The following is a 23,405-nucleotide window of genomic DNA, read 5'->3' as shown; positions in this document are numbered from 1 at the left end:
AAGGGTAGAGCAAATTTTCATGGATGACCTGCTGCTCTACCATACTGCTGGCATTATTGAAATAAATGCTCATATATGACTCAACCCTGTCTCTGCTTAATTGGCTCAAGTAGTGAGAGGCAGCTCGGACCCATTGGTTGTCTAGTTTCAGTACGCTGAAGATGAGATAAGCCTGTAACAGTCATGCATTCCCCTAACTACATTTTTGGGGTTAATCCAAGCAGTCTTATTAGTCTCAATGACTTCATTAGTATATGGCAAATATAAACCTAAAGATAAATTTATATTAATAAAATGTCTCATCTTAGGATACAAAAAGTCACAAGAGAATGTTGCCCCACTCTAATAAGTCAAATCTATAATAATAAAAGTGGCCCTGACCGGTTTGGCTCAGTATATAGAGCATTGGCCTGTAGACGGAAGGTTCCCAGGTTCGATTCTGGTCAAGGGCATGTACCTTGGTTGTGGGCACATCCCCAATAGAGGGTGTGCAGGAGGCAGCTAATCAATGTTTCTCTCATCAATGTTTCTAACTCTCTATTCCTCTCCCTTCCTCTGTGTAAACAATCAATAAAATATATTTTAAAAAATAATAAATAAAAGCATAACAGGCTAATTAGACTGGACATCCTTCCGGACATCTTTCTGGATGACCTTCCAGATGAAGCCGTGGTGGCGGGGGCCAAGGCAGTCGCAGTAGTGGCAGGGGCCGAGCCCCTTGCACAAATTTCATGCGAGCCTCTAGTAATATATAAAATCATAAGTTTTCTGGAGTCCATCAGAGATTTGAGATAACACTACAACCAAATAAACTAAATTCTAAAGTGTGACAAACCCTCCAAGGAGAGACAGGACACAATTTTCATTTTTGGCAGAGATGGTAGAAATGCATTGCTATAATGTAGGTGAGTAAGAAGAAATCAGCTAAAATTGTAACAAATTCTTTTTTTAATATATTTTTATTGATTTCAGAGAGGAAGGAAGAGGGAGGGAGGGAGGGAGGGAGGGAGGGAGAGAGAGAGAGAGAGAAACATCCATGATGAGAGAGAATCATGGATCGGCTGCCTCCTGCAAGTCCCCCACTGGGGATCGAGCCCCACAACCTGGGCATGTGCCCTTGATCTGAATCGAACCTGGGACCTTTCAGTTCGCAGGCCGATGCTCTATCCACTGAGCCAAACCAGCAAGGGCTGTAACAAATTCTTAAAAGTCAAATATAAGCTAGCATGTAAATTTAGAATAATTATGTGCCTCAAGCACAAGGGGAGTTTGTATGCATTTTCAAACTCTTCCACTGGCCTCCACTAGGTGCTTCCTAGAAAACACTAGAGGCAGGGCAGGAGACAAGTGCACCCGCTCAGTGGCATATGTAGAAATGCTGAGGGTGCCCTAAGCCCAAGCCCAGATATACAGACTTGCCAAAGACTAAAGCTGAACAAAGACATCAGAGACCTGTTTCCCACCCCCAATTATTAGCCTAGCACCAAGTAACAAACAACAACCGTCTATTGCTGGGGGACTCAAGCAACAGCAGAGAGAGAGACCTTATGCTGTGGCAAGGCCTGCAAAGACTACCAAAATCTGAGGATGGAGCAGAATGACAGAGAAAAACCCTCTAGAACCCAAAGCCTACTCTAAACACAAAGTGGTGGCAGCTTAAAACTATAGAAAATGAAACTTGTGATATACCGAAGGAACAAAAACCAAACTCAGCTCAACTACTGACAAGATTTGCCTTACCTTTACATTAATGGCCTGTTTATTTCTGGACAAAAATATGTAAATATCATTTACCTAAGCCTCTTTTCTAATACATATAATATCCAACATTCAGAGAGAGAGAGAGTGAGAGAGGGGGGGGGTGGGAAGGAAACTCAAAATGCAGACAAACAAGCAAATAAAAAAACAACCCCATTGTAAATAGATAAAGCAATCAGCAAAAACAGACTTAGAGATGACCCAGACTTTTGGTCTAAAAGAAAGGGATTTTCAAATTAAGTATAAATAAAATATTAAAACATCTAGTGTAAAACAATACACAATGGCAGATGAAGAATTTTAGCAAAGAGAGAAAACAAATGGAAGAACTATAAAATAATACATGATATCAGATCAATGGTAACAGATATCAATTCCTTTGACATGCTCATAAGTAGATCAACAACTCATATTATGATGCCACCATTACCCTGATATCAGAACCAAATGAAGGTATTATGAAAACAAAACAAAACTAGAGACCAACATGTAATATAGTAGGTATATTTACTTATTTTATAGTGGATAATTTACTTATAATTATATAGAGTATGATATACATCATGACTTATATGACTAAGCTTATCTATAAAACTTCTAGAAGAAAACATAGGAGAAAATGTTTGTAATCTTGGATTAGGCAAATATATCTTAGCTAAGATACAAACCACTTAATAATTGATAAACTGCATTTAATTAAAAACACAAAGCTTTGCTCCTCAAAAGATACTATCCTATATAATAAAGAGGCAATATGCAAATTGACTGTCACACCCTCGTACAAGATGGCCGCTCCATGTGGTCACAAGATGGCCGGCAGGGGAGGGAAGTTAGGGGCCACCAGGTTGGCAGGGGAGGGCAATTGGGGGCGACCGGGCTGGCAGGGGAGGGCAGTTGGGGGCAACCAGGCTGGCAGGGGAGGGCAGTTGGGGGCAACTGGGCCAGCAGCAGAGCAGTTAGGCGTCAATCAGGCTGGCCGGGGAGTTGTTAGGGGGTGATCAGGCTGGCAGGCAGAGCAGTTAGGGGCAATCAGACAGGCAGGCGAGCGGTATGAAGCCATCAGTGCCGGATTGTGAGAGGGATGTGCAACTGCTGGCAGTCGGACATCCCCCAAGGGGTTCCAGATTGGAGAGGGTGCAGGTTGGGCTGAAGGACGCCCCCCATCCCCAGTGCACGAATTTCGTACACCAGGCCTCTAGTTTATATATATATAAGACTAATATACAAAGTGTCCCCTTGGAAGTTTGACCGGGCGGGAGACCAGGAGTTTGATCACTCGCTATGACATGCACTGACCACCAGGGGGCGGCACAGAACATTCAAGGTGACCAGTGGTGGTGTTGGCAGGGCACTGAGGGAACGAGGGCAGGAAGAGGCAGGATGGTGGGGGGAACTATGTGGTGGCAGTGCTCAGGCAGTGAGGGAAAGAGGAGGTGGCGAGGTGGGGAACCTGATCGGCCCTGATTGCTGGCCAGGCCTAGGAATCCTACCCGTGCACAAATTTCATGCACCGGGCCTCTAGTTAAGAAAATAAAAAGATAAGCTACAGGGTGAGATAAAATATTTGTAAAACACTTATGTGATGATGAACTTGTATCCAGAATATACAAAAAACTCTCACAACTCAATAATAAGAAAAAAAGAAGAGATATGAATAAAAGGTCAGCATATGAAAAAAAGTTCAACATTATTAGCTATCTGGGAAATGCAAAGTAAAATCACAACAAGACACCACATCAAAACCCACTAGAATGGCTAAATATCAATAGCAAGTGTTGACAAGGATGTGGAGCATGTGCAACCTTCATACATTGGTGGTGGGGATAGCAAAATAAGAAAATAGGCTGGCAGTTTCTTTAAAAAAACACACACCCAGAATATGACTATATTTAATACACAAGTTTGATACAACCAAAAAGTAAAACACCAGAGTAAAATAGTAACAAAACAGTCTGGCAGTTTCTTATAAAGTTAAACATACATTACCATTTGATCCAGCAACCCTACTAATATATAAGAAAAATAAAAACATATGTATATACAAAGACCTATATATGAATGTTTACAGCAGCTTTATTTATAACTGCCAGAATCTAGAACTACTTCACTGTCCATTACTGAGTAAATGAATAAACAAAGAATAACAGAATACTACTGAGCAATAAAAAGGAAAGAACCACTCATAAATGGTAAATGGGTCTCAAAAGCATTATGCTAAGTGAATGAAGCAACACACAAACTGCTACTACATATAGATTGATTCCATTTATATGACATTCCTAAAAATCAAAACTACAGGGACAGAAATCAGATCAGATTTCCCTGGGCAAGGGAAAAGAAGATTAAGTATACAGGTGCGAAAAGAAAAAGAAAGGTGTAAAAGGGAAATGCTGTATCTTGATTGCTGTGATGGCTTCATGACTAATTTAAGTGTGTCAAAACTCATCAAAATGTAAACCTAAAATAGGTGCATTTTACTTTATGCAATTTCTCCTCCAATAGATTTTATTTTAAAAAAAAAGCAAAAATAAATAAAAATAAATTACACATTTTATTAATTTCCATAGGAATTCTATACGTTCATAGTTGTGTTGAAAACAGATTTCTCCTGCCCAAGAAAACCTCTATCAAAATAGGAAAGCAAACTAACATACTCATAATAAAAATATGACTGGGAATATTTGTTTTTTGAAATGAGCAGCACCCAGAGGTCAATATTTACATATGGAATTAATCTTATAGATTGAATTTCTGTAACTATAGCGGCAAAGTGAGAGATAATTTTTGTAGCAAAATTTTTATTTTACCACAAAATACAGTATATGTTTTACATTTTGGCTCAATATACATATTCATTTACAGTTTCATACATGTGCTCTGATATTTTTTCCTCTATTCTACTATACTCCGTTCCATTCCATTTTATTGTTATTTTAAAAGTCTGAAAGTAAAAGATCTAGAATGGTCCCCAGCAGACTGCAACCAGCAGTTTGAGAAACATCTTTGTATCTTGCAGATGTTCCTAGTCCAGCTTTCCCCCGACCTTCCTCCTTTTTATTATATTCATCACTATTTTCATTTGAAATGAGGAGTATAGTCAAATATGTTAGTGTCAAGAATGTTATGCTATTTCTAATTACAAAAATTGTTTAAATATTTCTAAGATTTTATCTTAGGGAAAACAATAAGGCAAATGAAAGATTATGATACTTAGATAAGAGGATATATAGATATCAGGCAAACAGTTTAATAATAATGCATCCATCTGCCTGTTTGTTCCCAGTCCATAAATATTTACTGAGTATGTCTTATGTGCCAGTATCAAGAGCCAGACATTTGTCAAGGATTTGGGTATACAGTAGAAAAAAGAGATGTACTCTTTGTCTTCAAGGGAAGACTAATGGGGGAGACTGCCATTACACAAATAAAATGCTACTTCTAAATGTTTATAGTATACTAGAAGCCTGATGCACGAAGATTTATGCCAGAATAGGCCTTTCTTTCCCTAGCTGCCAGCACCACTTTTGCTCTGGTCCGGGGCTGCCATTCTACCTTCCTACGCTCCTCAGAGGCCCAGAGCAGCCGAGTATGCAAATTAACCGCCATCTTTATTGGTTACTCACTCCTGGTTGGCTGTGGGCGTCGCGAAGGTACAGTCAATTAGCATGTTTGTCTATTATCAGGTAAGATACTGTTGGTGCTAGAAATAGGATCATTATACTATGCTAAGTATATTTCCAATTGAATATACTTTAGGATTTGAAAGAATAAAGTTATTCTCAAATATGAATATACTAGAGGCCCTGTGCACAAAATTTGTTATTCTCAAATATGAGTATACTAGAGGCCCAGTGCATGAAATTCGTCCCTCAGCCCAGCCTGCACCCTCTCCAATCTGGGACCCCTCAAGGGATCCAACTGCCCGTTTAGACCAGATCCCGGGAGTGGGTCTAAACGGACAGTCGGACATCCCTCTCACAATCCAGGACTGCTGGCTCCCAACCACTCTCCTGCCTTCCTGATTGCCCCTAACCGCTTCTGCCTGCCAGCCTGATCACCACCTAACAACTCCCCTGCCAACCTGATTGACACCTAACAGCTCCCCTGCAGGCCTGGTCCCCAACTGCCCTCCCCTGAAGGCCTGGTCGCCCACAACTGCCCTCCCCTGCAGGACTAGTCCCCCACAACTGCCCTCCCCTGCAGGCCTGGTCCCCCACAACTGTCCTCCCCTGCAGGCCTGGTCGCCCCCAACTGCTCTCCCCTGCAGGCCTGGTCCCTCCCAACTGCCCTCCCCTGCAGGCCTGGTCCCCCCCAACTGCCCTCCCCTGCAAGCCTGGTATCCCCAACTGCCCTCCCCTGCAGGCCTGGTCCCTCCCAACTGCCCTCCCCTGAAGGCCTGGTCCCCCCCAACTGCCCTCCCCTGCAGGCCTGGTCCCCCCCCAACTGCCCTCCCCTGCAGGTCTGGTGTTCCCTAACTGCCCTCCCCTGCTGGCCTGATCGTCCACAACTGTCCTCCCCTGCCGGCCATCTTGTGGAAGCCATCTTGTGTCCACATGGGGAGTGGCCATCTTGTGTGTTGGAGTGACAGTCAATTTGCATATTACTCTTTTATTAGATAGGATAGACAGGAAATAATGCACTGTCAAGCTCTAGGGTATCTATGAAATATAATGTAATTAGGCCATAAGAAACCATGCAAGTTATAAATCATAAAAAGTCCTCTATACTATTTTTGTACTTTGTACATGCTATTACTGCACATATCGCTCTATATAGTTTTATTTTATTTACAGGTCTCCAGTCTCTCTAGAATATAAGCTTCACATGGGCAGGTAATGTTTTTGTTTGTTTGTTTTTTTTGCTTTGAGAATACTTAGCATTTAAAATGCATTCAACTAATGTTTACTGCACTGAAGGAAACAAGAAATAGTACTTGGGGTATTTAGTTATATACACCTAAGAGATTTACAAGGCTAAGTTCTAGGGGAGAAACCACTATTTTAAACCAACCAATCAATCCTCTTCCCAAATAACCCACATAAAATCTATAAAACAAAAGGCTTTTTAAAAAACCCATCCAATTTGCAAACCCACCAAAGCTGTTTGCAGCAGCTTTTCCATATGAATGTCTTGTCCTGGTTCAGGCTTCAGACTTTCCTAAAATCTTTCAAACAAGCAGCAGCTAGCATCAGCATGCCCCCACAGCTATCAATAAGTGCCCAAACCTCAGCATTATCACCAACCTACCTTTATTCACAGATTGGTCTCACCTGAGCACTTCCAAGCCCAATATAAGTAGCAGCCATCTGCAGATTGCTCTGAAGCTCCTCCCAGGAGGCCCCAGAACCAGTGCACCCAGTGGACAGCTTCAGACCATACCAGATTACAACCCTACACATCCACCGCAACACACTAAAGGGGCAGACTCAGTGAGCACCAAAGCCCAATGAAGCAAGACCTGCTCCATAGGAATGTCTCCTGCATAGCAGCTCTTCCAATGTAGTCACAGCTGGTCCTCACAGCCAATTGGCCCAGAGGTCAATTCCTACCAGTGACCCCAACAGCAATCAAGGCTCAACTACAACAAGACTGTGCACACAGCCCACTCAGGGGCAATGCTAGAGTACCCCACTCAGGTGACTGTGGAGTCTGAACCACTGGACCCTACAGGACACCTACCACACAAGGCCACTCTACCAATTCCAGGAGACATAGCAGCTCTACTTAATACATAGAAACAAACTCAGGGAAGCAGATGTGGAGAAAAAGAAACATGTCACAAATGAAAGAACAGAAAAAATCCCAAGAAAAAGAACTAAATAAAATGAAAGCAAGCAAACAACTACATATAGAGTTCAACATAATGGTCATAAGGTTGCTCAAGGATCTTAATGAAAGCTTCAAGGAACGTAGTGAGACTTTCAAGAACCTTAGTGAGAATTTCAAAGACATGAAAAAGGACCAGTTAGAAATTAAGCATACACTAACTGAAATAAAGAATAATTTACTGGCCCTAACCGATTTGGCTCAGTGGATAGAGCGTTGGCCTCTGGACTGAAAGTTCCCAGGTTCGATTCCGGTCAAGGGCATATACCTTGGTTGCGGGCACATCCCCAGTGGGAGGTGTGCAGGAGGCAGCTGATTGATGTTTCTCTCTCATCGATGTTTCTAACTCTCTATCCCTCTCCATTCCTCTCTGTAAAAAAGCAATAAAATGTATATATATATATATATATATAAAAAGAATAATTTACTGGGATTCAACAGTACAGTAGAGGATTCTGAGAATCAAATTAATGATTTGGAATACGAGGAAGCAAAAAACACCCAATCATAAGAGCAAAAAGAAGAAAGAATCCAAAAATATGAAGATAGTGTAAAGAGCCTCTGGGACAACTTCAAGCATACCAACATTTGCATCATGGGGATACCAGAAGGAGAAGAGAGAGAGCAAGACACTGAAAACCTATTTGAAGAAATAATGACAGAAAACTTCTCCTATCTGGTGAAAGAAATAGACTTACAAGTCCAGGAAGCACAGGGAGTCCCAAACAAGAGAAACACAAAGAGACCCACACCAAAACACATCTATAATAATAAAAACATAATATGCTAATTAGACCGATGTCCTTCCGGACAACCTTCTGGACCAAGCCAGGGCTGGGAGGGAAGCCCGGGTCCCAGATGTCAGAGGAAAGTCGGTGCCGGCAGCCAGGGGAAGGAAGGCCTATTCTTGCACGAATTTCGTGCATCAGGCCTCTAGTCATAAATAAAATGCCAAGGGTTAAAGACAAAGAGAGAATCTTAAAAGCATAAAGACAAAAGCAGTTAGTTACCTACAAGGGAGCACCCATATGACTATCAGCTGATTTCTCAACAGAAACTTTGCAGGCCAGTAGAGAGTGGCAAGAAGTATTCAAAGTGATGAAGAGTAAGAACCTACAACTAAGATTACTCTACCCAGCAAAGTTATCATTTAGAATTGAAGGTCAGATAAAGAGTTTCACAGACAAGAAAAGCTAACGGAGTTCATCACTTCCAAACCAGTATTATTATATGAAATGCTGAAGGGTATTTATTCTTTAAGAAGAGGAAGGAGAAGAAGAAAAAAGATAAAAAATATGAAAAATAAAATGGCAATAAATACATATCTATCAACAAATGAATCTAAAGATCAAAATAGACAAACAAGGAATCTAATGAACAAAGCAAACTGATGAATAAAATAGAACCAGAGACATGGAACAGACTGACAAATCTCACAGGGAAGGGAAGAGGGGGGATGAGAAGAAATTAACCAAAGATCTTACATGAATACTAGAGGCCTAATGCACGAAATTTGTGCAAGAGTAGGCCTTCCTTCCCCCAGCTGCTGGCACTGGCTTCCCTCTGGCACCCGGGACCCAGGCTTCCCACCCTCCAGCCGCAGGCAGGCACCCGGGACCCAGGCTTCCCTGCAGCCACCGGCAAGCATCCGGGACCCAGGCTTCCCTGCAGCCACTGGAAGGCACCCGGGCTTCCCTCCTAGAAGGACGTCCGGTCTAATTAGCATATTACGCTTTTATTATTATAGATATGTATTACTATGAACACAGACAATAGAGTGGTGAAGGCCTGGGGTGGGATAGGAACCTGGTGGAGGGGGGCAATGGGGGGAAAAAAGGAGGACATCTGTAATACTCTCAACAATAAAGATTTTTTTAAAACAGCATAAAATTATCTTGAATTTTCTTTGGTAACTTAAAAATATCTACAACTAAAAAGGTTCAATTTTACAATAAACACAAATTATTAATAACAGTGAACTTTCATCTAGTAAGAATAATACATGATTAGTACCTGAGGGAACTGTTGTTGGGGTTTTTTAGGTCCTGATGAAGTTTGATCACCCATTCCTGATACTCTTGTTTTTGGATGGCAGTCGATTGTTTTAATTCATTTGACCATTTATTTTCTAAGTCCTAAACATAGACAATATACCAACTAGTTAATTATTTTATGAAAATAAGCAAAAAAAAAAAAAAAGTAACTGCATATCTAAAATCCATTGTACTTTACTTACTTGCTGGGATTCAAAATGCTGAGCAGCCAGTGAATTTACATCTTGATCTGTCAGTGATTTTCCCAACTCCTGCATCACTTTTTCCATTTCAATACCTTGTCTAAAACATAAATAAGATCAGATATATTCGTTAGAATTTTAAGGTAATACGACCACTCCAGATTCACTGAACACTCGCTAGAAAGTAAAAATAAAATTTTTATTTTATAGAAATATGTCCAAGAATGGCAACTATAATACCTGGAGAACATTATGAAGCCTTTTAAGTGGAGATGTGGAAATAATAATGATAATTTCATATATTAATAGCATCATTTGTGCAGCTAAATTTTTATTTATTAGTTGATTTTAGAAAGAGGGAGGGAGGAAGAGAAAGAGAAAATATATATTTGTTGTTCCACTTATTTATGCATTTATTACAGGTGTACCACTTAATAATGTGGATTTTTTTCAATAGATGGAGTTACACATATGTTGATATATATGCAACTTGATATGTATGCTATTTTGTTGTATTGACAACAAGCTTCAAAACTTCATATGTCAAATTTTCTGAAGGTGTTAACATCATAGATATTTTTACACTTAAAAATGTCGAATTTCATGCCAAAAAAGGAGCATTTGCGGGAAGTTTCAATTCATTACTTTATTTTGAAAAAAAGTGCTGCTGAAAGTTATTGTATACTTCAGGTAGCTTAGGGTGATGATTTCGATATGAAAGACAAAGAACGTCCAGGTCAACTGAAAAAGTTTGAAGACCAACAATTACAAGCATTATTGGATGAAGATGTGCGTCAAACTCAAAAACAACTTGCAGAAAGATTAAATGTTGCTCAGCAAACAATTTCCGATAGTTTACAAGCAATGGGAAAGATTTTAAAGGAAGCAAAATGGGTACCACATCAACTGAACGAAAGACAAATGGAAAACCGAAAAGTCATCAGTAAAATGTTGCTTCAATGGCACAAAAGTCTTTTTTGCATCGAATTGACTGGTGATGAAAAGTGGATTTATTTTGAGAATCCTAAATGCACAAAATCATAGGTTGATCCAGGTCAACCAACAATATTGACTGCAAGGCCAAATCGCTTTGGGAAGAAGACAATGCTCTGCGTTTGGTGGGATCAGGAAGGTGTGGTGTATTATGAGCTTCTAAAACCAGGTGAAACAATTAATACTGATCGCTATCAGACAACAAATAATCAATTTGAACCACGCTTTGATAGTGAAACAACCAGAATGTGCCAGAAGACACCGCAAAGTAATTTTGCTTCATCACACACTTCAAAACTAGTTAAAGACACATTAAAAGATCTTGCCTGGGAAGTATTAACCAACCCGCCATATTCACCAGACCTTGCTCCTTCAGATTACCACTTGTTCCGATCGATGGCACATACACTTTCTGAGCAACACTTCAAAATGTACAAATTAGTGGAAAACTGGGCCTCTGAATCGTTTGCCTCAAAACAAGTAAAGTTCTATTGGGTTGGTATCCACAAATTACCTGAAAGATGGGGGAAATGTGTAGCTAGCGATGGACATTACTTTGAATAAAGCACTTTTGATGTTTCTCTTGAAATCATTGTGTTTTCTTTTATTACAAAATCCGCATTATTAACTGGTACACCTGGTAGTTGCTTCTTGTATGTGTCCTGACTGGAGATCGAACCCACAACTTTGGTGTATCGGGATGATGCTCTACCCAACTGAGCTACCCAACAAGGGCCTTGTGAAGCTAAATTTTAATCTAACTTTAATGCAAAATGAAAGCAGTCAAAATCTAGGTCATCTTTCAATTTCCATGGCTAATGTTTAAAAAGTCCAAACCCCATTTCATCTGCAGATTTCCTCAAAAATACTCTGCAATTCCAGCTTAAACACATTTTTTATTTATTTGTACATGAGTTAAAGTAACTCTAATCTTTGAAAGTTAGTTTATAATTAGAAGCTGCCAATTAGGCTCTAAGAATCAAATTGTTATTAAGTCACAAGTTCCCTTTCAGAGAAATATAAAATACTACTAAAAATATGCTTTAGTCTTACCTTATCCATCTCTCCAAATAAATAATGTGCAGACATTAAAAATGGTTTTCCCTACAGGAAAAACTAATCAATGGTATTATGAGTTCATATAATGGTTACTTATGGGGGATATGGGTAGTGACTAGATGGACACCAGGAAGCCTTTGGCAGTGCTGGAAATACTCTATTTCTTGAGCTGGGTGATGATTACATGGGTGTACTTACTTGGTAAAAGTTTAGTGAGCTTACACCTCCAGTTTATTGCCTTTCTGTAATGTTATATTTTAATAAGTAATTTCATTCAAATTTTTAAATTAAAAATTATCTTTTAATACAAATGTGTTAAAAAGTTTGTTCTAAAACATATTTTAAACAAACTTAGAAAGAATGAAACAGACATCAACTAAAAGAATTTTACATCATTCTAGTTAATTTAAATAAATGCTATTAGAAGCAAGTTCATACTTCTTTATAACAACTGATTAAGATACTTATGTATATGATAAATGAAATTTATTCACACATCATACATTTACACATTTCTATATATATACCTTCTAATATTAAATATTCAACACCACTTAGTCCCCCTTAATTCTAATGTAGGTGACCCCCTTAACTTTTTAATAACTACTAGAGGTCAGAGGAAGATTATGCTAGCAAGTAAGATTTTTATTTAAAACAGAAATAACTGCTAAATATTTATAAATACCAACTTCCATATGAATGTATTAATATTTTACATTACACATGTTCCCTCTAGTGGATAAAAAATATCACTGCCATTTTTACATTTTTAAAAAATATCTTGAGTCTAGTATGCCAAAAGAAGCAAATTTCCAGTGAGGAAAAAGAAAGACAAATAAATAAGAACTCAACAAATAAAATGTCACGAATATTTTTTTTACCTCAAATGTGTCAGAAACACAAGTAGCTAATGATATACAAGATGCAGCAAAAGTAGGTCTACGGTTGTTTCTATAAAAAATACCATAATTAATAAATGATAATACAATAAACTCTGTTTCATGTACTCACAGCTATAAACCTAATTTTGCCCCACCCTGTATTAATAATACAGTATATATTTTCTATGATTAAGATCAAAGGGAATGTTATTGTATTTCAGACATACTATGTATGTCAGGCATGACAATTCTGACAACTTGTATATAATCTTGAACACACTCTGGAAAAAAAAGATCATAATAACTACACTGATGCTGTGCTTATAAACTGTCTTTTAAAGATATAAAATGGAATTAAAATAAAAGGATATATAGGAAAATGTGTCATTCTGCTCACACATTGGATAAATGAATTAAGCAAAATTTTGGGTGAAATTCCACAAATACTAGTGAATTCCAACTTACCTTAAGTATACTGTTCACCTTTGTGATATATATTATGGCCCTTAAGAGCAACATAGCTTATATTTCCTTTTTAAGCTAACAGATTAGATATGTGAAAGATAAACTATAAAACTGTTTTAAAAAGAAATGTATTGCCCAGCTGACATGGCTCAGTGGTTGAGCGTCCATTATGAACCAGGAAGTCATGGTTCGATTCCCTATCAAGGCACATGCCCGGGTTGCAGACTCGATCCCTAGTGGGGGATGTGCAGGATGCAGCTAATCAATGATTCTTCTCATCATTGATGTTTCTATCTCTCTCTCCCTTCTCCCTTCCTTTCTAAAATCAATAAAAATATATTTTAAAAAGAAATGTATTCAAATGATGATTATATTTTAGAAAGAAAAAAAGCAAAGCCCTATCAAGAAGTTTGGCCAAAGGATATTTCAAAAAATAACGTAACAGCCTGGCCAGTGGTTAGCGCCAACCTATGGACCAGGAGGTCACGGTTTGATTCCAGGTCAGGGCACATGCCCCGGTTGTGGGCTGAATCCCCAGTGGGCGACATGCAGGAGGTGGCCCATCAATGCTTCTATCTCTCTATCGTTCTCCTTTCCTCTCTCTAAAATAAATAAAAATATATTTTAAAATAACAGCATAACAAAACTTTACTAAAAACTATTTCAGGATAGAGAAAAAAAAAGTATAAAGTTCCAATAAATGCAGAAAATTAGTAAGTTAATTCAGCTTCCCAAAAGGTGAAAGTCAGAGAATACGGATGGCCACAATTGAAGTTTTCTGGGAGGTGTAGTGACTAGGCAACAAAGTGGGCCACAATTTAGAGTAGCTCCCCAGATGAATAAAAGGACAGTAAAAGCTACTGATATAAACTATAGATGGCCAAGTTGGGAATTTTTTCATATACCTTAATAAGCAGAATGACTATAGTCCCAGAAAACCTGAGATCCAAGAACAAATTCAGAATGAGTTATATTACTTGAAGCCCTGGTAGGAAAATTCGTACACGGCTAGGTGCACAAAAATTCATATACAGGTAGGGTCCCTAGGCCTGGTCGGTGATCAGGGCTGATTGGGGCCTTCCTTCGTTCTGCGCCACCCCCTGGTGGTCAGCACACGTCATAGTGAGTGGTCAAACTTCAGAGGGGACAATTTACATATTAGCTTTTTATTATATAGGAGGATATTTAAAAATCTAATTTTTATTTTGTTCTTGTCTTAAAAATATATTCACAATTTTATTGGCTACCTTATAAAGAACTAGAAAAAAGAATGTTTCTCTCCCCCAGGCACACAGCTTCAACTATTTACCCAGTGGTAACTACCCATACTACAGGTATCCCATCTAGAAAAAAATAAACTGCTTTAAAACAGCTAATCAGCAAACCCAAACACATAAAGAGTGACAAATGTCTCAAAAAATCATGTTCTTTTTGACTCAGAAACAGTTCTAATATCTTATTGGATATGAGAATAAAAGGTCCAGAGGAGTTGAATTATTATGAAAACGTACAAATCTATGCAATATAGGAATGCTGATCTGGTACACAAAAGACAGTAGCCACAGGAAAAATGATTATATCTATTTGCTATGATTTCTGTGTTTTAAGTTTTTTTAAAACGATGACAACTCTCAAAATAACACATTATTCTCATCTTGCTAGTCCCAAAGTTTCTAATGAGAAGCTAATGAAGGCCAGAAGCAAACCAGTACATCATTTTAAATTTATTTCTTTGGGACTAATTTCATAATATGTAATTTTTCCTAATATACTTTCACAATTAAAGACATTTTACATCAGCAACACTAAAAAATTATCTTAATGCCACATATACCTAAAGTCTTAAATAAATGTTTTTAACATAATGTAATTAGAGTCAGCTAGATCAAAATGGGTTATCTGGAAGAAGTGTGTCCTGAATTACTAGTTATAGAATTACTAGGAAGTAGTCTAGAAAGTCATGCTTTAAAATAATGCTAGCAATTTTTTACTTACTCTGAAGAAAAAAAATGGATCATAAAAACACTGTTTGCATACTGTATTAAGTAATTCATACAAAATGAATTTAAATCTAATCAACATTTCTTGGAATATTACTAGTGTTTTTGTTTCTCCCCCCCCCCCCCCCCCCCCAGCCCCGGATGTAAATAAGCTTACAAAATGAACTGAGACTATGGACTTAGTCACAGCAAGGTTTTAAATAGGTCCTGAATAGGGAGGCAGTATGGCATAGTGCTTAATAGCTTTAGAGTCAGACTTCCTGGTTTCAAATTCTAGCTTTTCCTTAGACAAGTTACTGAAGCCTCAGTTTCCTCATCTGCATAATGGGTGTAACATTAGGGTTGTGGTAAGGATAAATGAGATAGGGCATCTGTTATGAACTGCATGTTTGTATCCCCTCCAAATTCCTATGTTGAAACCCTAACCCTGCCCCCTGCAATGTGATGGTATTTGAAGGTAGGGCTTTTGGGGAGGTAATTAGGTTTAGAAAAGGCCATGAAGTTGAAGTCCTCATAATGGAATTAGAGGAAGAGATGCTAGAGCTCTCACTCTAGAAAAGACACAGTAGGAGGAAAGACACAGTGAGAAAAGACACAGTGAGAAAAGACACAGTGAGGAAAGGCCATGTGAGCACACATCAAGAAGGTACTATCTATAAACCAGGAGTGAGAAACAATTTCTGTTGTTTACACAACCCAGTCTATGGTATTTTTCTATAGCAGCCTGAACTGACTAAGACAGCATCCAAAACACTTTGATCACAAGTAAGCTATTCTTCTTATGAGAAATAGAATATATAAAGTCACCATTATTTATTTCGGTAAATCACTTGAGAAGTTTTATAAACTTATGAGGATTTCCCAGTTGAAATTACATATTTAAACACACAAGAAAATTAATTTCAAATATTAAAGAATTTTTTCTATTTTATTCTTAAATTTTGTAACAAAATAAAAACAAGTTCTGCAGGACACAATTGATGATGTAACATTTAATTATGATAATGCAAGAAATTTTAAATACCTCTCTCGTAATTTTTTCAGCTCCACGTCTCTTTCACCAATCAGTTCTGAGACACTAACAAAATAATTATGTTCCAAATTTAGGAGCGTTTCAGAGGCAGGAGAATGAATTAGGTCATGGTACACATCTGCAAAATCTTCATCCCAGCTGGGCTCTTCAGGCCTTGCATGCTCTAATGTGGTCTACAAATGATACACAGACATTCTTAAATCACGATGTAGGATTTTTATTTAACACACTACTAGAAAAGCATGTACAATTATATTATGATTCTATTTTTGTACATCAGACAAGGACAGAAAGACGTTGTCTTTTTATATACGTGTATATATTGGTTATCTGAGTCCACACACAAAAATTAAAAGATATAAACTAAGTTGTTAACATGGGTTACCTGAAGGCAGGGATGGGGAGGGGGTAATGTGGAGGAAGAGAAGGGAAGTGTACACAATAAAAACAAAACAAAACACTATGCTATAACCCAATTTCTGTAAAATAGCATATACACACACAAGGATGTGATTAACAAAATGCTAATGATGGCTATTTCAGGGCAGTGGGATTGGTGATGACCTTTGCTTTTTTATATTATAATGTGCTAGAGACCTGGTGCACAACATTCGTGCTCTCAGGGGGATTAGGGAGTCCCCTTGAGCAATCTGGGAGCCCTCGAGGGATGTCCCCGAGCGGGCCTAAGCCGTCAGTCAGACATCCTTAGCACTGCCACAGAATTGGGAGAGGCTCCCACCACCACCGCTGTGCTTGCCAGCCAGCCGTCAGCCCAGCGGTGCTCCCACTGTGGGAGCAGACTGACCAGGAGGCAGCTCCTGCATTGAGCATCTGCCCCCTGGTGGTCAGTGCGCATCATAGTGACCGGTCATTCCGCCATTCAATCGATTTGCATATTACCCTTTTATTATATAGGATAATATAATAATTTGCATGTATTAATTACATAATCAGGAAAACTTTTCATTATTAACAAATACATTGCTAAAAAATGTTTTTTAACTATATATTTAGAAAATGAGGCTACCCATATGATCCCAAGTGTGGTGATGTACAAAGTATGGCGATTCTGCTTTCTTCTTAAAATGTAAGCATGCTTTTAGGTACGTGAAAACAGCAGCTACCAAGTGATAAAGGACTGAGTAAACACTGACAAACAATAAAAACAGAAACATGGAGAGAGACTAACTAGGGATACCATCAGCACACACACACAAATCTACCCTGGGAACTGACATGCTGAGAAATCCCTTGTCAAGGATCACACAATTTCATGGCAAAAGTGTAAATAACACAAAGATTACAATGTGTTTTCCATTACTTATCTTTGTATACAGACAACTGTAAAAAAAAGAGCAATTTGAATTATTCCCTTTTCTTACCAATGAAAATACTAAAAACTATATTCTATGTAACAAAACTGAGAGTAATAATTTACTTTAAAAATAAAGCAAATGGATAAGTCACAGAAACAGGTATTTTAAACTTGGTTAATCAATAGGTAAACTGCATGTTTTCTTTCACTTATACTTCAATCAATTGCCAGCTCAGGAGGGAAGGGTTTAAGATGACTAGCTGAATCTAGAACATAGATTTCACCTACTCTATGCCTCTGAAAACCTGAGGCCACATTCTGATAGCTGCTCCATATATTTAGACCTGGCAATGCTCCAGGAATTATAACCAGCCCATATGACTTAAACTCAATTTAAGGCTCAGCTAAATTGATTTCAGGCTCAGCTGAAATTCCCTAGGAAGGAGCCAGTGCAAGATCATAGGGATCTGCTTAGCTGTCCATAACACCAGACGTGGTAACCCCACTAGCCATATCAGCTACCTACAATAATTTGCAGCATCAACTGAAAAATCAGCATAGAGCAAGCTTTATGAATAGGTAGAAGCTACCTACATGAGAAGCACTATTTAAATAGAGTCTCCCCTTGACCTAACTCCCCCCCATTCCTCAGGAGAGATGATATTAGAAAGGGGATTGTGACAGCTGAAAGGGGCACTAAGTAAAGGCCTGCTGAGAGAAAAGTACTCAATGTTCAGGATACTTCTCCACCTCCATATTCCTCCATAAAGCTCAGCTTCTTTGAAGTTCAAACCATTTGGCATCCCTAATCTTTAACAGCCATGGTTATCTAACAACCTACCTGACACTAACCCTCATTCATTTAAAGCTTTGGCACTGAGTTCACACACTTCCTCTCTGCCCCACATCCTGTCATCAAACCTGATCACTTGGATGTCTGTGTGGATAACCCATCCCATGCCTTGCCTTCTTACTTCCACCTAGACACCCATTCTGTATCATCACTAGGAACAACTCAACCTCTCCAAGTCAAACATTCAGTCTCTGACTATAACCTCTGACCAAGAGTTCTCATTCAACTACGCCCATGCAATTGGTTCTTCATATCAGCCATTAGCTCACACCTAGCTTCCCTTTCTTCCCTATGTAGTTTACATTACATGGTCCAGCATTCAACCACTGTCTTGCCAAAATCCTCAACTCCCTTGACTGATATTCTATCTCTTGCCCATCTAACAAAACTTTAAATCTTACCATCAGGTTGTAGAGGCATGCAGCCCACGGGCTGCAAGTTTGACATGCTTGTTCAGCAGAAAAATTACAAAAACTTTAAAGTTTATGGTGGCAGACTGACTCTAACATTTCCTTTCAACAATGCCTGGCAATCCTCTTTTTCTCTGGTCAATCTTCTCCTCAAACATCCAAATATTTCATCAATCCCCAACCTCATCCAAAAACGTGACCTGTCTCTATTAGTTCCTGATAAAGTAGAAGCAGTTAAAAAAAAAAAATCTTCAACTCCTACTACCAAAGTAGTTAAGCTTTCTTAATATATATCCACCCTTTTCTTCTTTCTTTCTTTCTTTCTTTCTTTCTTTCTTTCTTTCTTTCTTTCTTTCTTTCTTTCTTTCTTTCTTTCTTTCTTTCTTTCTTTCTTTCTTTCTTTCTTTTCTTTCTTTCTGCTATAATGAAAGAAACATCCCTCCTCCAGGAAAGACTAATTCTGTACTTGAGTTCTGAATTCTATCCCTTCTAGTCTTCATCTCTACCATCTTAAAACAAATAAACCTCTGACCCTGAGTTCCCATTTTGAAAGTGCCTCATCCTTCTTCTCTATATAGCCAAACCTCTTGAGTTATCTATTTCTCTACTTCCATACTCCCACATATTCTTGAAGTCACTGAAATCTTAATTTCTGCCCCCACCAATCCATTGGAACTGATGTTGCCACAGATAAGGTTACTTGGTAAACCCCATGGATATGATTGAGTCTTTTCCTTACTTGACCTTCTCTACAGTATTTGACACTGTTGACTATTCTCTCTTTCTTGGTGGCTCTTTTTCCTTAACTTTTGTGAAACCATAATCTTTTACCTTCTTTCAACATCTTTGGCCAGTTCCTCTTTCCTTTGAAAAGTTCTTCTTACTCTAGAATCAAAAGAAGTTCAAAATGGCTAGAAAAGAGTCTCTTCATTTATTTGTATATTCACTCATCCATAATTTTGCCATCCATCTATCTCATCTATCCAACACATACCAAAGCCCTATTAATTGCAGGCATTGTGCTAGATATCAGAGCTATAATAGAGAATAAAGTAGACATTTCCAGGTGGATATCCACAAGTAAGAGATATAAGTCAACACACAATTATAATATAGGGTTTTGTCAGGATTCTATTCAGACATCTAATCTTTTCATTTTACATAATCACCCTGCACAATTTCATTCATTCTAAAATTCATCTACAAATGAATGACTTCCACACCTAAGTCTTCCGTTCATCATCTTTCCTAAGTGCCAGGTCTATATTGCTAGGTGCTTATGAGACATCTTCATTTGGATGTCTTATAGGCATTACTTCACATTTAATATGTGTAAAACTGAAGCCATCACCCAGCTGGTGTGGCTCAGTGGTTGAGTGTCAACCCTTGAACCAAAATGTCACTGGTTTGATTCTTGGTCAGGGCACAGGCCTAGGTTGCAGGCTCGATGCCCAGCAGAGGACTTGCAGGAGGCAGCCGATGAATGATGTTTCTCTCTCACTGATGTTTCTATTGCTCTATCCTTCTTCCTTCCTCTCTCTCTAAAAACAAACAAACAAACAAAAACACAATAAAATATTTTGTAAAAAACTGAAGCCATACTTTTATGCCAACACTTGCCTCTCCTCAAATGAATGGAACCACCATTATACCATTTATCCAGTAGTCCAAACCAGAAATCTGGGCCAAGTGATCTTTTATCTTTTAAATCTCAGCTTAAATGGTACCTCCTTAGAGAAGAGTTCTCTAACCCAGCGGTTACCAACTGGGGGTCCGTGAGGTCTGACAGGTTGGCGACCACTGGTTCAAGGAAACCTTTGGAGCAGCCGTCGCCAACCGGTAGTCCGCGGACCACTGGTGGTCCGTGAGGCCCAAAAGGTTGGTGACCACTGCTCTAACCCATATCAATTAGATTCTCACTTCCCACCTCTCCCCCTTCATAGTTCTCTATGTTGGCACCCTATTTATCCTATACTAGAGGCCCGGTGCACGAAAATTTGTGCATTTGGGGGGGTCCCTCAGCCTAGCCTGTGTCCTCTCGCAGTCTGGGACCCCTCAGGGGATGTCGGACTGATGGCTTAGGCCCAAGTGGGCCTATGCTGGCAGTCAGACATCCCTCTGGCATCCCGGGAGCCGTCAGGGGATTTCCGACTAAGGGAGTGGGCCTAAGCTGTTAGTTGGACATGCTTAGCACTGTCATGGAGGCAGGAGAAGCTCCTGCCACCACCGCTCTGCTGGCCAGCCCTGAGCTGGCTTCTGGCTGAGCAGCGCTGCCCCTGTGGAAGTGCACTGACCACCAGGGGGCAGCTCCTGCATTGAGTGTCTGCCCCCTGGTGGTCAGCGCATGTCATAGCGACCGGTCGTTCCCAGTCGTTCCGCCATTAGGGTCAATTTGCATATTACCCTTTTATTATATAGCATAATAAAAGGGTAATATGCAAATTGTCCCCTCGACCGGGAATTCAACTGGAGTTCAAACAGGGGCCAGGGCTGGCCCGCCAACCTTCCGCATCCCCTCCCCACGGCTGACCCGGCCTGATCAGGGCAGGCCAGCTGGACCCTACCCATGCATGAATTCATGCACCGGGCCTTTAGTTTCCTTATAATATGTTTACAAATATAAATTAGTCATGTGCTTGTTAGTTTACTTTCTTCTTCATTACCAGTACATGAAAATAAAGACCAAATCTGTTTTGTTGATATATCTGAGGCATAGGACAGGTCCCACATACATATTAGTTGAATAAATAAGTATATGAAAAAAAATCATTTGTTATCTTCTTTTTATCTCCACTACCACTTCTAGACTAAGATTTCATCATTTCTTCCCTATAACTGTAAGTCTTCTAACTTACTCCAAATTTCCTCCAAGACATTCTTCACACTAATACACTGATCTTTCTGAAATGTAAATATGATCTCACTCCTCTGTTAAACTCCTTCAAAGCTGCCCAATACCTTCAGAATAAAGACAAAATTCAAGATGGCTTGCTAGACTCTTTCCTAGCCATTACGAACTTCTTTCAATTCTTCTAATGTGCCATGGGCTCTCTCACCTTCAGGCCTTTATATGTGTTATGCCCTCTGCCTAGGATATTCTCTCTCCACTCCCCCACCATGCAACTTTCCTTTCAACTACCTGTTTCCGACTCAATTTTCGGGTCTCAACTAAATTTCACTTTCCTCTGCCAAGCTTTCCCAAAGTTGTCTAGACTAGAATAGGTATACCTGCTTTGAACTCTCATAGTACCCCTTAGTCCCCCTGTCATAGCACTTACCACACTCCAGTGAATTTAATGATCTGTCTCCCTGTTAGACTGTAAACTCTGTGAAGGTGGGAACTATGTTTATTTTGTTGTTACATCCCAAGTGCCTAACACAATTATCTGATATATAACAGATGCTTAATACCCATTTGCTGAATGAATGAATACAAAGAGAACTAAGAAGAGAACAGTACTGAAGTAGAAGATAGGGCATTACCAAAAAAAAAAAAAATAGACAACTTCACAATTTTGTCAATGGTTCCTCTGTTTGCCTTTCTTTACCTATCCAAGTTTACTTCTCATTATTTAAAAAAGAAATCTAATATAATAGCAAAAGTAGTTATTAGAAGAAACAGTATAATTACATTTTTAGGAACTAGAAGCAGAAAAAGAAGGCAAGTAATAAATCTTCTGGCAGTAGACAAAAAAAGGAAATGCAGAAGAAAACAGACTTAGTCTACAAAGGAGGAATGAACAGTCACACACACTCTAGTAAACCATCAGAACCTCCTTATACCATAAAGTACATCCATTAAAGCCCAGCTCTGTATATCAAAGACAGGGACCCTCTGCAATGAAAATTCCTTATATAATAGCAGTATATTCAGCACATCTCTGCAGTGACGGGACAAACAGGCCACCCTCTGTAACAGTGCCTCCCTGTATCATATAAAGATATAATCACTTACATTTATAATAATTACCTGGGGTTAACAAGAAGTTAGAACTGAATCTGATATACCATGCTTAAGAAAGCAGGGAAATGTGTACTACATTTAAAAAAGATTTTCATCAAAAGGTGGTTAAGGTAAAAGTTTCATGATTTAAGTACGCTACATCTGAAATATCTAGTAAATCCATTTGTAGACAATGGAGCTCATTCCCTCATAACCCTAGGTGACTGGTATTCCTATAAACATTCTGTTAATTCACTTCTTTATTAATGCTCCATGATTTGTCTCAGGGTTACTGAAAGACTGTTTACTCATATGTTGCAGAGATGCTTTAGCACTCCTCTGTCTCTTCTACTGCTCTGTCCTGCCTGCACCATCAGAGTCTGCTGTTAGTCATACTATCATTCTTCTAATCTCCACAATGCTGCATCTTCTAATCTCTGCCAGCCCTTTTGTAATCTATTACAGAATTTCCTTTTCTTTTTTAATTCCTTCCTTTTGGTCACTGATTCCCATCTTTCTTGAGCTTGTATTGAGCTGCTTGGCTTTTATAATTTTCACTGCCAGTGAGAGGCCAGATATAGCCAGTGGGTATGTCTATTGCAATATGTCTATAGCAATATTTGGGTCTTCTCA

General features: G+C 38.9%; 1 protein-coding gene across 3 annotated transcripts in view; it reads right to left on the bottom strand.

The window, feature by feature from the left end:
• Nucleotides 1–23,405, bottom strand: part of FERRY3 (FERRY endosomal RAB5 effector complex subunit 3) — a 66,551-nt gene that overhangs the window by 31,045 nt on the left and 12,101 nt on the right. For all 3 annotated transcript variants that reach the window (XM_079775931.1, XM_079775932.1, XM_079775933.1), the window contains 3 exons: nucleotides 16,243–16,424; nucleotides 9,821–9,920; nucleotides 9,598–9,719 (listed from right to left, as the gene is read on the bottom strand). In XM_079775931.1, the coding sequence (XP_079632057.1) occupies nucleotides 9,598–9,719; nucleotides 9,821–9,920; nucleotides 16,243–16,424 (404 nt within the window). The remainder of the gene's footprint in view (nucleotides 1–9,597; nucleotides 9,720–9,820; nucleotides 9,921–16,242; nucleotides 16,425–23,405) is intronic.

The sequence above is a fragment of the Cnephaeus nilssonii genome, assembly GCF_951640355.1.
Source record: "Cnephaeus nilssonii genome assembly, chromosome: 6".
In the NCBI taxonomy this organism is placed as follows: Eukaryota; Metazoa; Chordata; class Mammalia; order Chiroptera; family Vespertilionidae; genus Cnephaeus; species Cnephaeus nilssonii.
The sequence above is the reverse complement of the archived record's forward strand: the minus strand, read 5'-3'. Positions and strand labels throughout refer to the sequence as shown.